Source organism: Lynx canadensis, chromosome F1 (genome assembly GCF_007474595.2).
Source record: "Lynx canadensis isolate LIC74 chromosome F1, mLynCan4.pri.v2, whole genome shotgun sequence".
NCBI classification, from domain to species: Eukaryota; Metazoa; Chordata; class Mammalia; order Carnivora; family Felidae; genus Lynx; species Lynx canadensis.
Genome location: NC_044319.2, coordinates 61,893,912 through 61,917,416, shown reverse-complemented (window position 1 = coordinate 61,917,416; position 23,505 = coordinate 61,893,912). Strand labels below are relative to the sequence as shown.

At 44.6% G+C, this 23,505-nt stretch overlaps 1 protein-coding gene across 1 annotated transcript in view; it reads right to left on the bottom strand.

Annotated features, from left to right (window-relative positions):
- The window catches only part of RGS5 (regulator of G protein signaling 5), a 47,947-nt gene that overhangs the window by 11,749 nt on the left and 12,693 nt on the right, over window positions 1–23,505 (bottom strand). Inside the window, exons 2-3 of the mRNA XM_030303024.1 lie at window positions 8,603–8,713; window positions 1,660–1,721 (exon numbers count right to left, since the gene is read on the bottom strand). Of these exons, the coding sequence (XP_030158884.1) occupies window positions 1,660–1,721; window positions 8,603–8,713 (173 nt within the window). The remainder of the gene's footprint in view (window positions 1–1,659; window positions 1,722–8,602; window positions 8,714–23,505) is intronic.

Below are 23,505 nucleotides of genomic sequence, written 5' to 3'. Positions count from 1 at the left end.
TTTTCATATACGATTCAACATATGTTCTTTGTTATCTATGCTGTGCTTATTAATAATGATGCACCTGCAAGAAGCATTTTTTAAATCCTTATTTTTGCAAAGCATCCAACAGTTTCATATGCCATTCTTGGGGCAAAGATGAAGAAATACAGGTTGGATACGTTAAATTGAATCATATTCTCAAAATGAACTATTCCACAAATACTTATTCTCCCCATATCGTGCACTTCGTATTGGGAAGTTGTTCAGATCAAAAGGCTAAGCCTTGGCTGTCCCTGAGTTTATAATCTGTCATCGGAGGGAGACAGCGGTGAAGTACTCGGTAGCTAGTATCAAGCAGCAGAAAAGATGTGCAGACAGGTTCTCTGGAAGCTCAGAGGGAGGATAAATCATTCTGGATGGCCAAGGAAGACTAGGCAGTCAGCATTCAGATCTGCTTTCATAGCAGAGGAAGTATTTCAACAGACAGAGATGGGAATACAAAGTATTCCGGCCACAGGGATTACATGTGGAAATCCCATAAGGGGGGGAAGAAGACCTCAGTTTGACTGCAGACCAGCCATCTTGTTATCATGGGGAACCTTAACCTCGATACCGCAGGCCTTGAGGATCAGTAAGGATTTGGATTAGGGGAGAGGCAAGCAGTGCTCTGTTGGTATTAGCGTGGGAACGGGTTCTTGCTGGCACTTCTGTCGTGTCTTGAAGGAAGGCAAGCACCAGAAGAGGAAACCAAGGCTGGGGGAGATAACAACGCATGTCAGGCCACCAGAGCCGTCAATAGCAGCTTGGACTAGGACGTACCTACCCGATCTTGGTTCCTAATCCACTGTTCTTCATGCTGTTGTAACCAGTCCTTACCAAGCCATGATGAGGCTAAGCTGGAAAGGGCAGTGTCTCTCTTTTACTGATAAAAATATTGAGGGGCACCTGGGCGGCTCCGTCGGTTAAGGGTCCAACTTTGGCTCAGGTCATGATCTCATGGTTCGTGGGTTCGAGCCCCGCGTCGGGCTGTGCTGACAGCTCAGAGCCTGATGCCTGCTTCCGATTCTGTGTCTCCCTCTCTCTCTGCCCCTCCCCCCACTTGTGCTCTGTCTGTGTCTCTCAAAAATAAATAAACGTTTAAAAAACTTTAAAAAAATATTGAGAAACACACAGGTCAAGCCACTTGCTCTGGCTCATAAGAATAAGTAGGATAGATGGGAAAATAATCTGCGATCATGAGTCCTCAAGCCACTTTCTTTTCACATTCTCTCACAGTACAGTAGAACTTTGTCTTCTTGTGATCTGGGTAACCACACTCCCTGGGCATCCTTCCCTTGTTGAGTCCACACGGAAAAATTGAAGCGGGCACCTGGGTGGCTCTGTTGGTTAGGCATCTGACATTGGCTCAGGTCATGATCTCTCAGTACGTGGGTTCGAGCCCCACATCGGGCTCCGTGCTGACAGCTCAGAGCTCGGAGCCTGCTTCGGATTCTTTCTCTCCCTCTGTCTCTGCCCCTCCCCAGCTTGTGCTCTCTCTCTCTCTCTCTCTCTCAAGAATAAACAAAATAAATAAATAAAAGAAAAAACGAAAAATTAGAGAAGGACACCGGCAACACAAAGGCGATTTTTGCCTCTGTTCCCTCCCCTGACCTTTGATAAAAGACGATTCCAACTTACAGTTGTTCTGCAGGATCTTGTCCAGGGAGTCACGCCATTGCAGAGCCTCATCCAGCAGGGGTCTTCATCAAGAATTAAGGGGGAGAAAAAAAAAAAGGTGACCGCCATGAGAAGGGTACTAACCACATCCACTGACCATGTCCTGGATCTGCTTTTCGCAGAAAAGCTACAACCAGTGACCCATCCTCAGGACAAGGGAGTGTGAGTTATTTTCTTTCTAGCAATTGGGTTTGGTGGGCTGGGTTTGCTGTCCCTCATCTGTATCGTGTATTTTCATCTCTTTTTGAGCAATTTGTTTAGGTCTGTCTCTTTTTGGAAGTAAAGTCCATTCATCATGAAGCTGTGTCTTGATATTCTCGTATATCCGATGACAGTACCTCCAATTGTGCCCTTTGTGGCCCAAATGCAACAGAACGAAATCCAGTGGCCCCGTTATAGGGATTGAACTCATCTTCTCTGCCTCCCCCATGTTTCACTTTAACCACATAATTTAATCAGCAAAGGCCATTTGATTCCACATCCACATCCCATTGCCATCATTAAGGCTGGAAGATGAAAGGTGTAATGCTGCCTCACATGGGAAATGGGATCAGAGTATGTCTACGTTTTTAAAAACCTGGGTGCATTTTTCCTGCCCTGTTAGGACAGATAGTGATTTTTGCAAGATTTCCTCCTGAGAAGAAAAGTGGTCTACATCGTGACTAGGAATGTTGTCCATAAACGCTCCAGATGCTGACTCAAAAGGAGAAGGTGATAGCTAACATATAATTTCCCCTCGGGCTGTTTTTATTTTAACATTTATATATGCAGCCAACCCTGCAGCTATTTCATTATAACCACTAATTCCCCTCTCCCCGCAGGATTGTGTCAAGTCCGGCTGGTGCAGTCTGGGAAATATGGCTGACTGTGCTCTCCCTGGGGCTCCCCTGCTCTCGCTCCTGCACTGTGATGGGAGTCCTTCCCCGTCAAATCAAAAGAAAGTAACAAGGCATTTTTTAGAATAGCAAGGCCAGTGAAGGTATTTTTCCTAAATTGGAACTTCCTTAGCTCTTCACTATTTTTATCTACTGTTCAGACAGTCCAGGACTGTTCCTGCTTCTGTTTTTTTTTTTTTTTAATATTATCTTGGGGTTTCAAGTATTAAGATTAGCAGCTGAGCTTGATAAGACACTTGCTAATTACACTCTTCATTTTGCTGCCCAGGCTTTGCTATATAGATACACTTTATTTACGTAGGGAGTCCAATATGGCAGTAGATTTTTTTGGCTAACGTGCTGTATTTCCTTCACTTCATTTTTTTTTTAAGTTTATTTATTCATTTGGAGAGAGACATAGAGAGCGAATGGGGGAAGGGCAGAGAGAGAGAGGGAGAGGGAGAGAATCCCAAGCAGGCTCTGCACTGTCAGCACAGAGCCTGACGTGGGGCTTGAACTCACGAACCGCAAGACTACGCCCTAAGTCGAAACCAAGAGTCAGATGCTTAACCGACGGAGCCCCACAGGTACCCCTCCTTCACTTCTTTACTTTTCATCATGGAATGTGGGCAGATTTGGGGTCTTAATTATTCAATTCTCCATAATGTTTTCTGTTTTTACTATTTGAAGATTAAACATGCCAAAAATAAGAATAACAAACCTGGTGAAATGATCTTAGGTGGTTTCTTTTTTTCCTGGCTAAGAACACAGGTGTCACAGATCAAGAACACCACACTAATCCCTCAGAAATTTATTTTTAAGATGTGAACAGCCTTCCTTCCTCCCATTTTCTTCTGGTTAGTGTAAAGGAGCTCAGGAAAGAGAAATCATGAAAAAGGGATTGCAAGTATGTCCCTATGTTTCGCTGCCTTGTTTTATTTCTAACCAGAAAAGGACCTGCTTTCTAGAGGTCGTAACTCCTTTTGGCTCTTCTCTATTACCCCCTACTGAGAACTTTTCCTATGTATATGTTATTTCATACCTACATTTTTACCATAAGGCTTTCTGCATCTTAATTCACTACAGTGGGTGTGATGTTCTGAAAATAAAAGACTCCCCTTCAAGTCTCTACTGATTGTTGACAGAAAGAGCAGGACATTAAATAATTGGACAAAAGAAAGAGAGCAAAGGAAAGGCCTGGTTCCCTCACTGAACCTCTTTCTCATTTCATATTCTCCTAAAATGAAATCACCTTCCTCACCCCGCTTTTCCTCTAGTTAGCATAGAGGAACACAGGCAGAAGAAATCACATAAGCGGTGCACCTGACTTAAGCGTGCTACCCGATCCAATTTGTCCCAAATGGTCTTGTTAGAACCAGACTAATGACCAATATGAGCGGTACATCACAGCCAAGATTAAATTCCTGAAAAGGACATGTGCAGAGTCCGCCTGGGGGTTAAATTAGTCCAAATTGATTCAAGGACACAGTTGAGCAGGACACATACCCCATAGCATACAGCCCAGTGTTCTGATTACCAGCCTAGGAGGTAACGGAGGTTCATCCTGTCCCGATTCTCAGAATTTGCCAGCCCTCATTAAGTCTGACTTCTTCGGAAACAAGATAGATGCAGATCTAAATGGCCAATAAGTGCCCCGGTTTGCAAGGTCATAGCTGACCACAGAGAGTGGGCATGGTCTCAGAGTGTGGGTGTGGGGGAAAGGGAGGGAGCCAGTTCACATGAAAGGCAAAACAAACATTTACAGAGATGATGAACTGTGTGTTTTCTAACGCCCAGTGTAAATGCCACCTGGTCCAGGAAGTGACCATCTCGACCGGAAGTGTTCTCTCTCTTTTACTGTCCTCTTAGCCACTTACTCGTTGAGTCGCTTATATGGCAACTCACTGCCTAAACGTAGAGTCGGTGAGTCATGGAGAACTTTTCCCATTCCACCTGTCTGATGGTGCATCCCCTACAGCATTAATCTACCCTGCAATAAGTGTGCACCAAATGAATGCAAACATTAGCAATGATTCAGCATGCCCATAATCAGTCTGGTTGATGAAAGCCGTAAATAACACTGAACCTTCGATTTCAAAAATGTTAGCCCCGTGAACCATTGCTACGAGTGTTGGCAACTCTGACACGTCCTAGCCGTAACCATGGGAAAGTATTTTGACCTCTCTAAACACTGTGGGTTCCTCTTTCCTCGTTTTTTAATCCACACGGTTCCTGGCCCGTATTGGAACACTTCTGGCAATGTTCTCACATCCTCTTCTTCTTGACAAGGGACATGAAATCCCAGTTATTTATCGGCCCTGATGTGCCTGCTCTGTTCCCCCTTCCTTCCCCGCAGGGCATTGTGCTCACGACTCAGCTCAGGTCCTTTCATGGACATTTGTTGAGCCCTTACCCCATGGCCAACAGTGACCTGGGCGCCTATGATGGGGATGTAGATGAAAACATCTGGGGGCGTCTGGGTGGCTCAGTCGGTTGAGCCTCCGACTTCGGCTCAGGTCATGATCTCACGGTTCACGAGTTCCAGCTCCACGTCAGGCTCTGCTGACAGCTCGGAGCCTGGAGCCTGCTTCGGATTCTGTGTCTCCCTCTCTCTCTCTCTGCCCCTCCCCTGCTCATGCTCTTTCGTTGTCTAGCTTTGGCCCAAACATCGTACATACAGCCATAATCCTGGCCATGATGTTCACTCAGCAGCTCACCAGGTCAGAGTCTGCATATGGGAACACTTGGTAACTGTTCACAGCTAGAGCCTGCTTCTGTGTGGTCATTCTAGAGTTATAAAGTGGTCAAACAACAACAGCAAAGTGTAGTTTAAAATTAGTGGCAGAGGGAAGGAGAAAAGGAACATCTAGAGTATAAAATGAACTATAAGAATGTCTGTATCACATAAGGGAAGGGAAGCAAAAATAAGATAAGAACAGAGAGGGAGGCAAACCCTAAGAGACCCTTAAATACAGAGAACAAACTGAAGGTTGCTTTGCGGGGTGTTGGATGGGGGGATGGGCTAAATGGGCGGTGGACGTTAAGGAGGGCATTTGTTGGGATGAGCACTGGATGTCGTATGTCAGTGATGAATCACTAAATTCTATTTCTGAAATCATTATTACACTACATGTTAACTAACTTGGATTTAAATTAAATTTAAAAAGAAGATTATCTGTATCAGTTGCTAAGCATTTTACAATTGATTATATGATAAGCCATGATAACAGTTATTGCAAACTAAATTTATGTGTTGTGCTAATTTGTTTACTATTCATTATGAGGACCTACGGCACAGCCTGGGGAAATGCTTGCGTATGGACAGGATGAACAAAAGTGGGAGTCCTCAGAGAGAAGACCGTTGAGCAGAGTCAACCCCTGGTGATGAGTCAAAGGCGAGGCCTTCGAGAGGGTTCCTGTGGGTAGTAAGGTTTCAACCTGACCAGAAAGAGTGAAGAGAAGATCCTGGAAGCAGCGACTTTTGCGAAAGAAGATTCAAAACCAAGTAAGCATTGTAAGGAGTGACCCGGAATGGAGTCGAGAAGACATTGAGGAAGCAGGTACATCTCCTGACAACATAAATGCGTGACTTTGGTCAGCGCACCTGGACCACCTCCCAGGACACATCCTTCTACTTTGGACCGAAATAGAGCTAAGGTAACACCTGTTAGCTGACCAGCCACTTGCGTATTAGTTAAAACTGTGCCAGCACCAATCACAATTCTTTCAAAACAAATTACGTAACCTTGTGGTTTTTGACTTCATAAGCTTGCACTTCATGCTGGCGATCGGGAGCACATTTTCAATTTGGGTAGGCTCTGTATCTCCTAGATTGCCATCCCTAAGACCCCAAATAAATGCTTTGATTGTTTTACGGGCTTCATGATCAACCCTTTCTGTTTCTAGAATTACCCCCATGAAAGCATTGAAAGGGATAGGAGTGGGAGTGGGGGACTGAGAGAGTTTTTTCAGAGTGGAACACGGCCCCAGAAGGAAAAGAGCAATTAAGAACACGAAAATGGTCACAGATGCCAGCTATGGGTGGTAGGGATGTGGGCAGCTCTTGTCTATTTTTCTTTTTCATTTCTATTTTTTTCGATTTCTGTTTTCTTAATGAGAAAAATAAAAACCTTGTGGGGCACCTGGGTGGCTCAGTCGGTTAAGTGTCTGGCTTAGGCTCAGGTCATCATCTCACAGCTCTTGAGTTTGAGCCCCGAGTCAGGCTCTGTGCTGACAGCTCAGAGCCTGGAGCCTGCTTCAGATTCTGTGTCTCCCTCTCTCTCTGCCCCGCCTCCCCTCGTGCTCTGTCTCTCTCTCTCAAAAATGAATAAATGTTAAAAAAAAAAATTGAAAAAGAAAAAAAAGAAAAGGAAAAACACTGGAAAAGTAGAAATGCTTTTTTAAAAAGGGATTTCTTTTTTTTAAAGATGAGGGGGTTAAAAATATCTACAGTCTGGAGAAGGTTTATTTTCTTCTCTGAGAGAGGAACATGGGTACAAAAAGGCAGAGAAATTTCAAGTGGCGAGAATAGAGATCGATCGAGCTCATGCAGAACACAGTCTTTTCATGATAATTAAAAGGCAAGGAAATTGGCCAAACATGAAGAGGTGGAAGGCGTTGAGGGGTTTGACAGAGAGTGAGAAAGCCTTGCAATGGTCACCGTGAAAAATGCAAGAGAGGCACACAATAGTCTCTAGGGATATGAAGGATTCCCCCCCTCCCCCCCAAAAAAAACAATTTAAACTCCTGGAAGAAGAAAGGCGACAGAAGAGAGGAAAATCATCCAATAAATATCGACCCCAGGTTTTCTTCCAAAACTGCTTCTCTCTGAATCCCTGTTAAGCCAAATAGCTCGAGTGGCTGTGTGCAAGATTAAAACAGAGAATCAAAGCAGGAAATGTAGTACTATATTTATTTCCGAAAGTGAATTCCTACAGATCCATAACCACTACATTGTTTTCTTCAAAATAGATGGCTTTTTTGATCTGTCGCTGCTATGAAATGTGTTTCTCATTCCCTGCCAGTGCCTGGTGCGAGCCACTCCACCCTGAATTAGCTTCCCCTTTCTAAATGTAGAAAACCCAATTACGCCTCACTTCCGGTGTGGAATCACTTTGAAGTAATAAGAGGAGAATGGAAATATCCACTTAGGTTGAAGGAAAAAGATTTAAGAGGAATAACCCATCTCTTCCTCTCCCAACTCATCCGGCTATCTTAGCTTGAAGGGCATTTGGACAAAGAAATGATTGGCCAATTTATATGTATGTTACGTTTAAGAAGAAATTCAGGTATAAAGGGGTGCCTGTGTTTCTACCACGCTTCTGCGATCTCCTCAAAGCTTTTAGATGGCAGAGTGAAGGAATTCGATTGCATCTGTTTTCTCTCCTACCCACTTGCCCTTCTTGATTTTCATGCCCGTGAAAATGTTCGAGGGGGTGGATGGAGATGAAAACGATGTATGTGCTGTGAGGACAGTTCCTCCAGTGGTCAGTTGGACTCTGCCATGACAGCTTGAATCTTTAGAATTCTAGTTTCTCTCCATGCCTGAATCGGTGGAAGTGGGGAGGTGGGGGGAAAAGGAGAGAGAAGCCCAGTCAAGAATATTAATTTACGGATCGGGGTTAAAAACTCTTAATGTACATTAGAGTCGGCTGGTCGAGTGTTCCTTCCTTCCTCTGGCAAGGAACAGAGTCTTCTGTTCCTCTGTTGGACCCTGAAGGAATAGTATTTTAGAGAAGGAGCTAGTTGGCTTAAATTGGCTGCCTTGGTATTGTCCGCCTCTCCAACAGGGTCCCAAGGCAGGGCCTTGTCTTTATTTTTTTAAGTCACCTGCCAATACCCAATATGATGCTCCAGACATGGAAGGGTAAAAATATGCTTATTTATAAACCACCTCTTCTCTGAGGGATCTTATGACCTTCGGTGAGTGATTGAAGGTGGGGAGCTGTACACGGGAGGGCTGGTCCTGGACACCTGAGAAATAGCCATCCTCTGGAGGAAAAGGAGCGGAACCCATGTTTGTGACTCACTTCTGGGTCTTGGCTGGTTTCTCCGGCTTCTCATTGTATGGGATGACAAGGTCAACCGCTGAGTCTGGCTTCTGGAGGAGAATTCCCAACTTGGTCTTAATCTCCTTGGCCCTAGAAAAGATATAAGGGGCAATGGAAACACCATATGAGCACACAGATCGGGCACATAGATTTCTTTCTGTGTCAGAGAAACAAAAATGAACGAAAGCCCATTGTACTGTTGTGGCAGAAAGAATACTGGTGAAGAAACCGGGACACGTGAGTTCTAATAATTAACATTTATCAAGCTCTTATTATGTTCCTGGTTAATACGCATAACCTAATTTTGAGAGAGAGAGAGAGAGAGAGAGAGAGAGAGCTTAAGCAGGGGAGGGACAGAGGAAGAGGGAGAGAGGGAATCTCAAGCAGCTCCATGCCTAACGTGGAGCTTGACATGGGGCTCCAAGTGACAGTGAGATCATGACCCGAGCCGAAATCAACACCTGACACTCAACCAACTGAACCACCCAGGCACCCCCTCATTTTATTCTTAATTACTGGTTTATATGTATCCTTTCATTTTCATATAAGACAGATACTATGGTATTACTCCTTTTTACAGATGAAGACACTGAAAGTCAGAGTGTTTAAAAACTTAAGATAACCCAGCCAGTCTGGAGATGGGACAGGAGCCCACACGGTCTAGCTCTAGAGTTCACAGGTGAGCTACTCACTGCATTGCCTATCTGTTCTCTGAGGACCCTGGTCCCAGATCCGTCATTAATTAGATGTAGAATATTTGAAAAACTTATCATTTTTTACCACCAGGCCTCAGTTCCCTCATCTGTAAAATGACAGAGTTAACCTAGATGTTTTCTTCAGCTATCTTGAGCTATATAATTAAATGATTCTGCCTGAAGATGTATTCTCTATAAAGTGTTCTTTATTTAGATGGATTTGGTTTTTCCCCAGCCACTTGCCCATTGTTCTATAATGGCTACTGGAGTATCTTACATGCAGTAAGCCTTCAGTAGATGACTATTAATTGCCAATCGGCCAACCATAGCAGCATCATACCATTGCTTTCTATCCTCAACATTTCAGTGAGTCGATGAAGTCAGAATTCTGGGCATTCCACGACCATAGGATGCAACTGTTTTCATGCCGAGTTTCAAAACTAACCTTCTAAGTTATCGATTATCATGGCAAGTGTGAACTCCAAGAGCACCAGCAAACTGTAAGCATTAATCCGTAAGGCAAGCTGTTGTATATTGATAGACCCAAAAAACTGTTCTTTCACTGCTGTCTTGGTGCTTTGCACAGGCTCTGAAGGTAGGATTGATCACATTGCATTATGGTTATTGATTCATGTGTCTGTTTTCCCAGCTGGAAGGTGAAGGTAAGCTCTGAGTCCTGAATACCTGTCAGTCCTGTGGGAGCTTATTGCCCGGCCACCCAGTCAACACTCAAAAACATTACCCAGAGTGAACTGAAGAGATCTTGACTTTGTTCCTGACAAATCTGCTAACATTTCTCTCCCCGTCAATGCTGGTCCTAACCTAAGTCTTCAAGAGCTATGATGGGATTCATCTTGTGGCCAGATGGGCTTTGGCTGCTCTAAATAAACTTTCCTCATCCATTCATGTGGAGACAGTGATGAGACAATTTAAGTAAAGAAAACGTGTGAGCCACCTGGGTGGCTCAGTTGATTAAGCAACCGACTCTTGATTTCGGGTCAGGTCATGATCTTGGGGTTCGTGAGTTTGAGCCCTGCATCTGGCTCTGTGCTGATGGTACAGAGCCTGCTTGGGATTCTATCTTTCCCTCTCTCTCTGCTGCTCATGCTGGTGTGTGTGCTTCCTTCCTCTCAAAATAAATAAACTTAAATTTGTTTTGGAAAAAAAAAAAGAAAATGTGTGAGATTAACAATCACGGATATTAGATAGAAAAAATTAAGGAAATCTGTAACCATTACCAAAAAAACCTATAAATATTGAATCATATCATAGTTTCCTTTAGTATCATAAATACAATTTTGAAACTGTGATTTAGATTTAGTCACTTCAATGTCCTTTCCTTTTCATTTCTTTCTGCTTCCATTCTTTCCCTAGGACCCTTCCTCTGGCTGAAGCCAGCTCAGATCCCACAGCCCAGCACCCAGAACAGCACTTTGGTTGAAACCGGAAAGTTCCACGGGGGGAGCTTATATAAACCATGAGAATAAGTGTCATTTCGATTCCAAGCTCTTCACGTTGCTTAAATTAACCAATGTTTTGGATTTTTTGCCCAGAAAATGGGACCGATAAAATAGTACATCCTCTTTTTCGTGATGATTAAATATGCTAATGCATGTGAATCACTTAGCACAGTGTTTGGCATGTAATACCGTTTCTTCAAAGTTAGTTCTAACTGCATAATCATTTTTCCAACTAAGCTCATCCATGTTCCCTAGCTTCAAGTACCAAATTAAAACATCCAAAAAGATTCCCACCCGTTACTAAGAATTACTACACCCACCACCTGCCATATTCTAGCTCTGGAGACAAGAGTCACCAATTTAATATTTATCTGGAAAAGAAAGAAAATATTATGAAGGCAGGGGCAGGGGCGATGCACGCTGTATTTGTGGCTACCCTCTCTCTGCTGGCTGGTGTGCCAGAAACACCAGGTCCATTTTTGGGGTCAGGTCATAATATCCCACCCAGTTCTTGAAGAACTTCACCCATAATATGCTCTCCTTCTGGCCCCATATCCCCTGACTCCCCACCCTTAAGTAAACTGGTGCATGAAGCAGCTGTTTTCAGTCTCAACCTTGACTCAGTAGTTCACCCACCAACATTTAGAACGTTTCTCATATGCTTGGTTTTTTTGTTTGGAAGGTTCTTGAAGTTTGGGGGTTGTTTTTTTTTTTTTTTTCCCTTTCAGTTTCTGTTTCTTTTTTTTCTCCCTGTGTCTTTTGCTCCATTTGAGCCATTGCTTTTTGTAAAAGGAAGAGAGATATTTGTATGTGATTGCTGGCCAAAGAGCAGGTTGGACACGAAGGGGTAAGTTACAAGGAGTGCAGTTCTGTTAAATTTCATTTTTTAATTTCCTCCTTTAAAAAAACAATTAACGTGTATTTATTTTTGAGAGAGACAGAGACAGAGCATGAGTTGGGGAGGGGTAGACAGAGGGGGAGACACAGAATCTGAAGCAGGCTCCATGCTCTGGGCTGTCAGCACAGAGCCCGACGCGGGGCTCGAGCCCACGAACTGGGAGATCATGACCTGAGCCGAAGTCAAGAGCCGGACGCTTAACCGACTGAGCCACCGGCACCCCGTTAATTTCCTCCTTGGTCATGTTGACTGTGTCAGCAGCTCGCCGCACACATACAGAGTTTGGTCCTTGCCTTCAAGGTGCTTCTAGCCCACTGAAGCCCCAAACTTGTAAGCGATCACAAGCAGCTTTTCAAGGAGAGGCTCCAGAGGGCAGCAGATCTCTGGCCCACAAGGGCAAGTCGGGGTGAGGAGGGGCTTCTCCGAGGAGGCAAAGCGGAGCAGCAAAGATGGGCCCTTCTAGGCAAAACGAGGGGGGTGTGCCCGTCCTTCGGAGGGAGGCCCAAGTGGGTCTGTGCTGCTGAGTGTCAAAGGTGAGTAGGGAGAGCAGACAGGTGGGTTAGACGAAGCCGGCTCGCTCTGCCTCCCCTTCCTGATGAAGACAGGGATAGCAGAGGAGCCTCTGGTCGGTGCTCAGCCTGCCGCAGTTTGGGTAGGAAAACAAAAAGAGGTGATGTGATTGAAAGGTGCCTTCAAAGACTGGGTGTAGACAGGTGGCATCCCATCTTACAAACTCAATCTGTCTTGGGTTTTTCTTTTGTTAACTCTTTCAGGATGTACTTTCCCATAAAAATACATGGTTTTTTATAAAGGTGGTCAAATTTTTAAGATGTCCCACAAAAGCCTTTTAAAACCAGAATCAATCGGCGGGGGTGGGGGGGGGTGCTGGGTGGCTCAGTCAGTTGAGCATCCGACTTCGGCCCACGTCATGATCTCACGGTCCGTGGGTTCGAGCACAAGTCAGGCTCTGTGCTGACAGCTCAGAGCCTGGAGCCTGCTTTGAATTCTGTGTCTCCCTCTCTCTCTGTCCTTCCCCCGCTTGCACTCTGTTTCTCTCTCTCTCTCTCTCAAAAATAAACAAATGTAAAGATGAAATAAAATAAAAAATAAATTTGAAAACCAGAATCAATCAGAACCCTAGTACAATTTCATCTGCATCACTGCTTAAATAAGCTTTTCACCGGATGTTCTAGAAATCAATGCCATTTATAACATTGCCTATAGAAAATTATATTCCATTTCCTCAGAGTTGATAAACATATACCAGAACGTCAGGTTACTCGTTTCCTATTTGCCCTGGGGATGTAAAGGAGAAAGGAAATGCAGGGCTTTGGGAAATACTTCTTCCCATAGCTTCAACTCTTGGCGTAATGTGTGTTCAAATATCAGACGTTAAAGAGAGTCCTTAAGTCAGGAAGTCCATTTGGTTTAATTAGGAGTTTGCAGGAATATGGAGAATGAATAATACGATTGCATCTCTTACAAAACACTAAGAGTTTAAGGATGAAGCCGTTGGCAGATGCTGCAGTCAAAGCTAGTTGAAACCTTCTATGTTTTTTTGCAAGGATAAACAATGTTACTACATTTGTTTTTCTCCCCAGGAGTTCCTGGAACAGACCGAACACATTCCCCCTTGCCTCTTCCTCCCCACCATAGCTGCACACACGTCTGTGATCAACATAAACCAAGTGGAAAATCAAACAAAACAAAAGCTCAACCCTATCATTTTACTCCCTCTCTTAAAAATCAACTTGAATGTATCTGACATTAACTCAATGTCAAAAACAACTCCATCTAGAGAAGAAGACATTCTAACACATTTATGATTTCTACTCATTCTCCGCTCTGTTTGACCGCCCTGGCTACATTACATTAATGCTGGTGAACAGGAAGCAGTTTTTATCTCCTCCCATCTCACCCCCGTCTTGGTACGCTTTTGTTTTACAAAGAAAACCTTGTTTTGAAATAAAATCAATTGGAAATGCCTGGGTGAGATTTTAATTAAAGGCTCAGAGGGAGATAATTCTTTTTGTAGATGACTCATGTTAGCGATTTCAAACTGAAAAGGGTTGGAATAGTTGTAGGGTTTGTGGTTTTAAATCTGTGCCTTCTGTGGGTATACTGGCCAGGAAATCAAATTTCCAAAGGCCCTGGGCCACCTAGGTCCTTCCTTCTTATGCGTGAATTGAGTCAGAGATACTACCTTAAGGTGCACACGTATGAAAAACAGTTGAAGCAATCAATCAAAACAGAACTATAGCTGGATTTTTAAAAATACAATTATAGGGGTGCCAGGGTGGTTTAGTCGGTTAAGTGTCCAACTTTGACTCAGGCCATGATCTCGCAGTTTGTGGGTTCGAGCCCCACGTCGGGCTCCGTGCTGACAGCTCGGAGCCTGGAGCCCGCTTCGGATTCTGTCTCTCTCTCTCTCTGCCCCTCCCCTACTCGCTCACACTCTCTCTCTTTCTCTCTCAAAAATAAACATTAAAAAATCTTTTTAATCAAAAATAATAAAATGAAATAAAAATGCAATTATATTCAAGTAGAATATAGGATATAGAATAGCCAACTATATATAAAGTCCTGTGCGAGGTGTTTCAAGGGTTACAGAGATGGTTCTTTGCTTTGGAGACACTTGGAATAGGTGAATGTAGGGCACATACGTGTAAATTATATGGTCGATAATTTTCTAGTCACTGACCACAGTGCCTGGGATATATCAATTAATGGACACAGGCCCTAACTTCAAGGAGCTCAAATGGGTACTCATGTGACAACATGAAGACAGTGCAAAGGGAGACGAAACTCTAACAGCTGCCCTATTGTATTTGTAGAGCCTTCTGTATTTTTCCTTCTCGGCCCTTATCAATTTGCACATACATCTCTGTATGTTTATTTGGGTCTTGTCTCCGTCTCCCCCTGGAGTGACAGGTCTCCAAGAGCAGGGTCAATATCTGTTTTGTTCACGATTCCAATGTCAGCACGTCATTGCTCAGGGCCTGGCACTTAATAGGTGCTCAAAAAAGACGTGCCTCGGTGGCTCAGACAGTTAAGCGTCAGACTCTGGCTCTGGCCACGACCTCGTGGTTCCCAAGTTCAAGCCCGCACTCTGGGCTCTGTGCTGACGGCTCAGAGCCTGGAGCCTGCTTCAGATTCCAGGTCTCCCTCTCTCTCTCCCTCTCTCTCTGTCTCTCTCTCTCTCAAAAGTAAACAAAATTCAAACAAATTAAATTAAAGTAAAATTAAAAATAAAATTAAAAAAAATAGGTGCTCAAAAAAAAAAAAAATCTGCTATGTAAATTGAAGACCCAGTAAATGAATTCATGAATTGCTCACTTAGAGTAAAACTGCATTTTGGGGTGGGGCGAGTGAAATACCGGGGTGTGGCGTAGAATATATCCCTGAAACTAGAATTTCTTTTAATTTGCTTATTTATTTATTTTGAGAAAGAGAGACTATGAGCGGGGGCGGGGCAGAGAGACAGGGAGAATCCTAAGCGGGCTCCATGTGGTCAGCACACAGAGCCTGACCTGGGGCTCGAGCCCACAAAACCGTGAGATCATGACCTGAGCCAAAATCCAGGGGTGGTCGCTTAACCGACTAAACCACCTCAGGTGCCCAAGACTCGGGTGTTTTTTAATTTGGTTAACGGGGAGAGGTGAAAAGCCACTGAATGACTACTACAAGGACTCTAAAGGAACGAAATTCCGTTTCTAGCTGTTAAAGAGGATGAAAGGCAAGTAAGGCTCAAACTAAGCATGCTCAGTCAGTCCTTAAGCCAGGTAGGGCCTACTCCTGGGAGAAGAGGTGGGGGAGTCAATCACAACCCCTAAGGGTCTGATCAGAATCTATTGTGAGGCCGTCATTTATCAGGACTTAAAAACAGAAGTAGCCCGGAGGCAAAGACCAGTCTTGCAGTTGGAAGACATGTGGTAACCACAGCTTTCGTTCCAGACTCCAGACGTATGTTGGGAACGGTCAAGAGGAAAGCCAAGATGGGGAAGCATAGAACAGGGATTTTACATTTCCCAAAGAGGTGTCCCCAAACCGTCCCCTCTCGGGGACAATCCAATGTAAAGTCAATTCAGTTTAAATCTGTGTCGTAGATGCCCCCTGCTGGCTGTGGGAAGGTGTGCGCATCAGTGGAGAATCCTCTAGAGAGCAGACCTGTAGATGATCGGAAGGTCAGAAGGCGGTGTTCCAGGCTGCTGCTTGCTGAAGAAACACCACAGAGCTTGGTGGCACAGAAGTAAAAAGGACATGCGTTTTCTTGGCTCCTGAAAGTGTCATAAATACCCAGAAAAGATAAACAACAGTTTCGAAAACACTTGTTCGCAGCCAGTCTCCACAGCCTGAGAGTACTGCCTCCAGAGCCATCAGCTAATCTGAGATGCAGGGGAAGAAGTGGGGTCCTCTGAGCTCCTGTGGTCAAGGTGGGAATCACACAGACAGAACCCAAGCCGAGGCTGACAGAGAAAAGGGAGCCCGGAGGGTGTGTGTTCACGAGGCAAGACCCATCCGGAAAGCCTCATCTGGCTGGAAGAGCCTTCCTGTTGGCGGCTCTTATAGAGCTTGAGATGAATGGAGTTTGTTACTCATCGATGGCTCATGAGAGGCAGGGGTTAGTAAACGACCTTGAAAACCCTTAGCGGAATAGAAAGAAATACAGTGGACGATCAGGCCAGTGCAGGAACTAAAATTCTGAACTCCCCAGGATGATCGGAACATGGCCTCTTAAAATCAAGATCCACGGTGCCGGGTCATGCCAGTAGAGAGAAAATGTATCAGTTTGGAATCTACCATTCTCCTGAATTAACCTACTTCGATATGAACTACAGACAGTTCATGCCTTGCTTGTGTTCAAGCTCCTACCTCAACTACCCCGGACTGACTTGTCACTTTCGGGTCCCGCACAGGCAACGCACAGTAAAGGCTAGGGAGTCGACGTGGGTGCTTATATCAAATAAGCTGACCTTATTTCCGAGGATCATAGTTGAGATAGAAAAGACAGGCCTCCGTAGAATTCGCCTTTTGCTCACTTATTTATTCAACAGATTATTAAATGCTTGTCCTATGCCATACGCTATTACCGGTTTTGAAATCCCCAGTGAAACAAAAAGACAAGGTCCTCTCATGGAGTCTGTATTTTAGTTGAATAGGACAAACACAAAACAAGGAATCAAAACAATGAAATTAAAAATCCCAACCGGTTGTAATTGCTACGATGTGACATTGTGTGTGCAGGCTTTCGCCTCAGCTACATGCCCCAGTAAGGAACTCACATTATGCTGGCGGTCAGCAAGCTGTCTACCAAGACCGTGCTGCAGAAGTGACCTCTGTAAGTGTTTCAGCTGTCCTTCCTGAGATCAACATCAGCTGCTTTGCCAGTTAGCAGAATATGTTAGCAATGCGTTTTTACATGCAGGTTCGTTCAGTAGATAATTGGCTCTCCCGGGCACACTAATGGCGTTCAAGTCATTTGGACAGGTGACTTATTGTGGGAACCCGCACCCATTTCATAGAAAGGTTATACAAATGTAATGATCTCTTCACCCTTAGAGACGGCACCCGTAGCTTGATCCCTAAAATAGTCTTGCGTTCAAGCCTTGCTTTGGAGATTTCTTGTTGCCTGCTATCACCCACAAGGGCCTCAGGATATTGTCTGGCTGAATCTTTCCCGCCAGTTGTGGTCAGAGCACAAAGAATGAGGACTTTACTGAGACTGGAGAACAAGTTATAGAAACCTTTTCGCACCAGCTCGTTACTATTTATTCGCGCAAATAAGTATGGCCCGTTTGGGTTTCACGTTACGTATGGTGGTCTTGATTTCATAAGCTGGTAGCAAAGTCGTAGGGAAGCAGGTGGCGGTCACCCATGGCTCACCATTAATGGCTATGTTTACTACCAAAACGAACCTGAGATTGGATATGAATAAATTGATTTAGGCTAGTTTTCAACAGTCACTTACTCTCTGTGTGACCTTATACAAGTTCCGTAACATCTCCTGGCCTCGGTTCCATCGTCTGTTAAAAAAGGACAACATTAGTGCTGCCCGTGCAAAGCCTTCTGCGAAGAGTGCATGAGATAATGTATGTGAAAGTTAGCATAGTGCCTGGAACGTAAATGTCATCCAATACATGGTGGTGGTGGTCGTCCTTCTCCTCATCACCGCCACCACCATCATCACCACCATCACCATCACCATCATCATCACCATCATCACCACCATCCTGAGTAGGGAAAGGGTTAACATTAGGCAGGGATAGATGAGGGACCTCGGGGAGGCAGGCTGCAGCTGCAAGTAGGAGGCTGAAGCTGCTGGCAGGGGTTTGGGGAGAAAAAAAGGAGAGCTACATCCCAGACCTGCCTGGGCTAAGCGCTGTGAGTGGAGTCTCACAGGCCTTCTGGTAAGGTCCGGATAAAAAGTCAGAGACAAAAATCTTCGGCGGCAACCCAGTCGGGATCCCTCTCGTGCTTGAGAGCTTTGTACTTGCCCTCGACAAACTCTCTCGCTTGGCTCACCCTCTGTTGTCCACGAGCTTCCTTCTTGGACTCCGTGAGACAAGGACCAGTGTCTCTCCCACCCTCCTGTAACGATCATTACCATCATTGTCACCACCATCATCACCACGGCCTTCATTACCTCTGCTTAGGAAACTTCACCTTATACCACCTAGGATTATGGTTTGTAGCAGTTTCCTTTAACTTTGGGGATATTAGTATTTGATCACATTAAGCTCATTTTCTCTTGGTTGGACGAATGAACTCATGCCGTGAAAGGTGAAATGGAAAGGAGTTACTTCTGTCCAGGGCTTTTAAAATGGAGCGGTGGACGCCATTAAAGTATTGGGCCTTGTGCACGTTCACACAGGATGAAATCATAAACCTTGAACTAGCTGCAAATATTCCAAGGACTCAGCCTGAACACCTGCTACTTGCTATAGTAAGAGGTTTTGCTTAGTGATTGCCTTAGCAACCAATTATATTTGGCCAAGATTTGTTTGCTGCCACCAACACCAATCGAAATTCTTTGTAAACAACATATACAAGCATTGCCTTCCCTTTTGTCTTTAAAAACCCCTGACTTTTGTTCCCTGGCAGAAGGGGGGGGGGGGAGGAGGAAATGACAGTCTGAGTTGCTACCCGAATCTTTACCTTCTGAGTTGCAATTCTGAGACCCCAGATAAATGCTTTCGTTTTATTTTAGCTCTGCCTCTTTTCTTGGTACCTTCAACATGACTTTCTTGGCGAGATGACAAAGACACCGAACTGAGAGAATTAGGAAAAGTCAGAAGCAATTTCTGGTGGCCCTACTCTGGGGAAGACAGGAGGGTCTTAGCAGTGACCAAAAACAGAAGGGAGGGCCTGACTCACCTACAGGTGGTGTGGAAAGCTCTATCTTTGTGGCACCCTTGTTTGCTTCCTACTGATCAAAAGCAGACTGGACGTGGGCAGGTTGATAGAGTCTGGCCCTATCTGGTGATGCATCTTCTTCCTCAGTCACATGGGGGAGAGACACTCTGTCCCCCCAGATCCCTGATACATATGAGTGTGGAAGACCAAGTGAGGGCACCGGACTTTCCTTACAATCACACAATCTAGGTGTAAGCGCTCTACCTGGCCGAGAGCTCACTCCTCCCCACAGCAAACGGGCAGAAAGCAAGTGATCTGTAGCAACTCTTAAAGATAATAACAGTGATTTACACAAAATATTAATTTACCGAGGTGTTAGTTCATGTTTTCCTCTCCATAGAGTTTTTCCTCTTACTTTTAAGAATCTGTATTCCCTCAATCATAGTTCTGAGACAATGCTTGAGGTACTCAGGCATTTGTGCATTCTTACCTCTGACAAAGCTGTGCTGTAAGGCCAAAAGCAGATATTAATTGAAGGCAGTACTCCATTTCTGGCCTTTGTTTTCCAAGACCCTAAACTCACCAGGGAAATAGGGTGGCATCTTCTCAGAGAAGAGAATTGCTTTTAATGAATGGTAAAGGAAGAGACCGAGAAACAGAGGGACAAGAGGGCATTCCTGAAGCAAGTCAGAGGACGGTTGTCCAGTGTTCTCCAACTCATCAAACCACCACCCTTGTCCAGCCCACACCGCAGGACTCCAGGGGGGTTGGTAGGACCATAGAAGGGCAAAGAAATAAGGTGCCCGTGAGACTTGCCCTTAGCACCAGAGCTCCTAGCTTATCCAAAATGGTATCCAGACCCAAGCAAGGGCCCCAAAGCATTATGAAGCTTCAAATAAGAAATATAAATAATGATGTATCCATTTTAAAATTGTTCAAAACCAGTCACCTGTAAGTGTGAAAAAGTACCCCCCACACAAACACAGGATTGCTTAAATTAAAACAGTAAATGTTTGGGAGAACTCAGTAACCATATGGTGATGAAACCATGGGAAAAGTGAACTATATGTGGCAAAGTTTCCATTGCTGAAAAAAAAAAAAAAAAAAGAATCATCAAGAAAAGAAAAGCAACCAGTTGTTTTGGATAACATAAGTCATATATAACCACCTGGGTCTGTCCAGAAGATCTCAGAAGACAATTTCCAGATCTCAGTTCCATGATTACAGTGACAAATAGCATGTTGAATTGTGTTAAATCTCTTCTCTGCCCTTGGCAAAGAAAATGTCCGCCTCCCAACTGTGGTAAAAGCCCGTCTCAGGTTATATAACTGCCAAGAGTTTGCAGAGCAAAGCGGAACGTTGAGCCCTTACCCATAGAATCAAATTAATACCAGAGCTAAAAGGCAGGAGACAGAATAGCATGGTGGTTAGGGGCATGGATGTTGGAGCCAAGCCATCCAGATTTACCCAACTACCTCTGTGACTTTTGGCAAGCTTTTAAGCCTTACTTCTCCTCTGTTTTCTCATTTGTAAGATGGAAAATGGAGACAATAATGGCACCTACCTCAAAAGGTTCTTATGCTGATAAGCTGAGTTACTCCATATGAAGCACTTGGATTAATGCCTGAAATATTTACCACGCACTCTGCACACGGCAGGGATGAGGACAGTGACCATGATGATGATTTGCTAACACTCCTATGCCAGTGACGGAAAATGTCTATCTTATTCCTGCTGGTCTCCCCATTATCTCCCACGCACATGGTCTTGCTCTCCCACTGTCGAAATGGCAATTTACAGCTGTTCTAATACTTGAAGAGCCAAACGAATCTCACTCTTTCCTGAAAAGTGTGTAACTACCCCAGCCTATACTGCTTTCTGCCTTCTCTGGTAACAAGTCACAAAATTAAGGCATAGTTAAGGGGCCTTAGAGGCCTTTTAATTTACCCCCCCCTTACTTTTTTGTTTATTTATTTATTTATTTATTTATTTTTAATTTTTTTTTCAACGTTTATTTATTTTTGGGACAGAGAGAGACAGAGCATGAATGGGGGAGGGGCAGAGAGAGAGGGAGACACAGAATCGGAAACAGGCTCCAGGCTCTGAGCCATCAGCCCAGAGCCTGACGCGGGGCTCGAACTCACGGACCGCGAGATCGTTACCTGGCTGAAGTCGGACGCTTAACCGACTGTGCCACCCAGGCGCCCCTTGTTTATTTATTTTAAGAGAGGGTGGGAGGGGCAGAGAGAGACACAGAGAGAGAGAGCAGAGCAGGCTCTGAGCGGTCAGTGCAGAGTTCGATGTGGGGCTCAACTTCACGAACCAGGAGATCGTGACCCGAGTCGAAATCAAGAGTTGGTTGCTTAACTGACTAAGCCACCCAGGCACCCCACCCTCCTCTTATTTTATTTTATTTTATTTATTTTTTTAACATTTATTTATTTTTGAGACAGAGAGAGAGCATGAACAGGGAGGGTCAGAGAAAGAGGGAGACACAGAATCTGAAACAGGCTCCAGGCTCTGAGCTGTCAGCACAGAGCCCGACGCGGGGCTCGAACTCACGGAGTATGAGATCATGACCTGAGCCGAAGTCGGACGCTCAACCGACTGAGCCACCCAGGCGCCCCTCCTCTTATTTTAAAAGAAAACACAAAACACCAAGGCTTATGGAAATTAAAAGGTTTTTTATGAGATCTCACGAGAACTTATCCCAAGATCTCTAAGAAGTTCTGGAGCAAGTGTAAAACACATTGTAGTTTTGTTTTGTTTTTTAAATTTTTTAAATGTTTTATTTATTTTTGAGAGAGAGAGAGTGGGGAAGGGGCAGAGAGAGAGGGAGACACAGAATCTGAAGCAAGCTCCAGGCTCCGAGCTGTCAGCACAGAGCCCGATGGCGGGGCTCGAACTCAGGAGCCGTGAGATCATGACCTGAGCCACCCAGGCACCCCAGAACACATTGTTTTCTGCAAAGTTGCAGGCGGCCCATTTTCACTCACTCTAGTCCCTCACGAATGTACGTCTCAGCTCCATATGTATGTACTTCCGGCGAGATAGCCGGTTTCTTGCGGGTGAGTACCGAATCTTGCGTCCTTGGTCTCCCAGAGCACCTTGAAATTAACTAAGTACTTTAAAGTTGCTTTACCTCCTAAGCGCACAAGCCCACGTTGCTTGGGTTTATGTTCCAACTCTTTCTCACCAGCTGGGTGACTTTGGGCACGTTGCTTAATTTCTGAGCCTCCATTTTTCTATGTAAAATGGTGATAATATATCTCACTCAATCTCATATCTATGATACGAAGCTAAATAAGTTAATGCATTGAAATGTTTAGAATAGCACTTGGAGCATAGCAAATATTCTATAAGTGTTACCTATTCTTATTGCTGCCTAATTATATTTGCCCTCCTATCTCTATCACAGCATCTTGCACATGTTACTAAATGTTTATTGAATGGATGAATGGAATGGAATGGAACAGAATAAAATATGTTCAACAAAGATCTGGGTGACTAACATGCCAGATGAGCCCCTTTCAGAAGGCGTCTACCTTGGAATAGTGCAGCTAATTCTGAGGGTACAGCAAAGGCACACGGCTGGAGGACACTTCTATGGGGAAACAAGGAAAGACAATCCAGAGACGTCTGTTGCTGCCTGGTGAGGCTCAGAGCTACGTGGCAATATCACCTCCCTTGTGCTGTTTAAAAATGGAAGAGGGGCACCTGGGTGGCTCAGTCGGTTAAGCGTCCGACTTCAGCTCAGGTCCTGATCTCACGGTTCGTGGGTTCGAGCCCTGCACCGGGCTCTGTGCTGATAGCTCAGAGCCCGGAGCCTGCTTTGGATTCTGTGTCTCCCTCTCTGTCTCTCTGCCCCTCCCCTGCTCGCAGTCTGTGTCTCTGTCTCTCAAAAATAAATAAGCATCAAAAAAATATATATATTGTTTTTCCCAAGCACTGGCTATTCCGTACCAAGGGTTCCCGTGGAAATTGAGACATTTCCCATGCTTTCATGGCCTGTGCCTGACACATCCATCATGCAGAGCAGGTTATTGGGGGTGATGAAAGAGGCCGTGGGGGGACGAGACAGACAAGATAGAAGCAGATTATTTCCCTTTGACCTTCAATTCCCTGTCTTATTCGAAATATTGTTGGCAGGATTTCTGGACTTTTGGTAATTCAGTTGGGAAGCCAGATAATAAGTAGTGGGAACATTGTCTTCAAGTTGAGGACGACAGAAATTTATGGTTTATTTTAATTCCCCAAGTAGAGAGGCCGGTGACCTTCCCACGAGAGCTTCTCTGAACACTAGTGTGAGCCGTAGCCTTCGAACATCTCTGTGCCATTCTGCTTTAAACTTTTATAATTTAAGGGACTTTACAGACTGAACGTTTCTAGTTGCACATGGCCCCTGCCTTATTTAACTTGTTTTATATATTACAAAAGAAGGACATAAGATGAGTCATAAAGAATATTGAAGAAGGA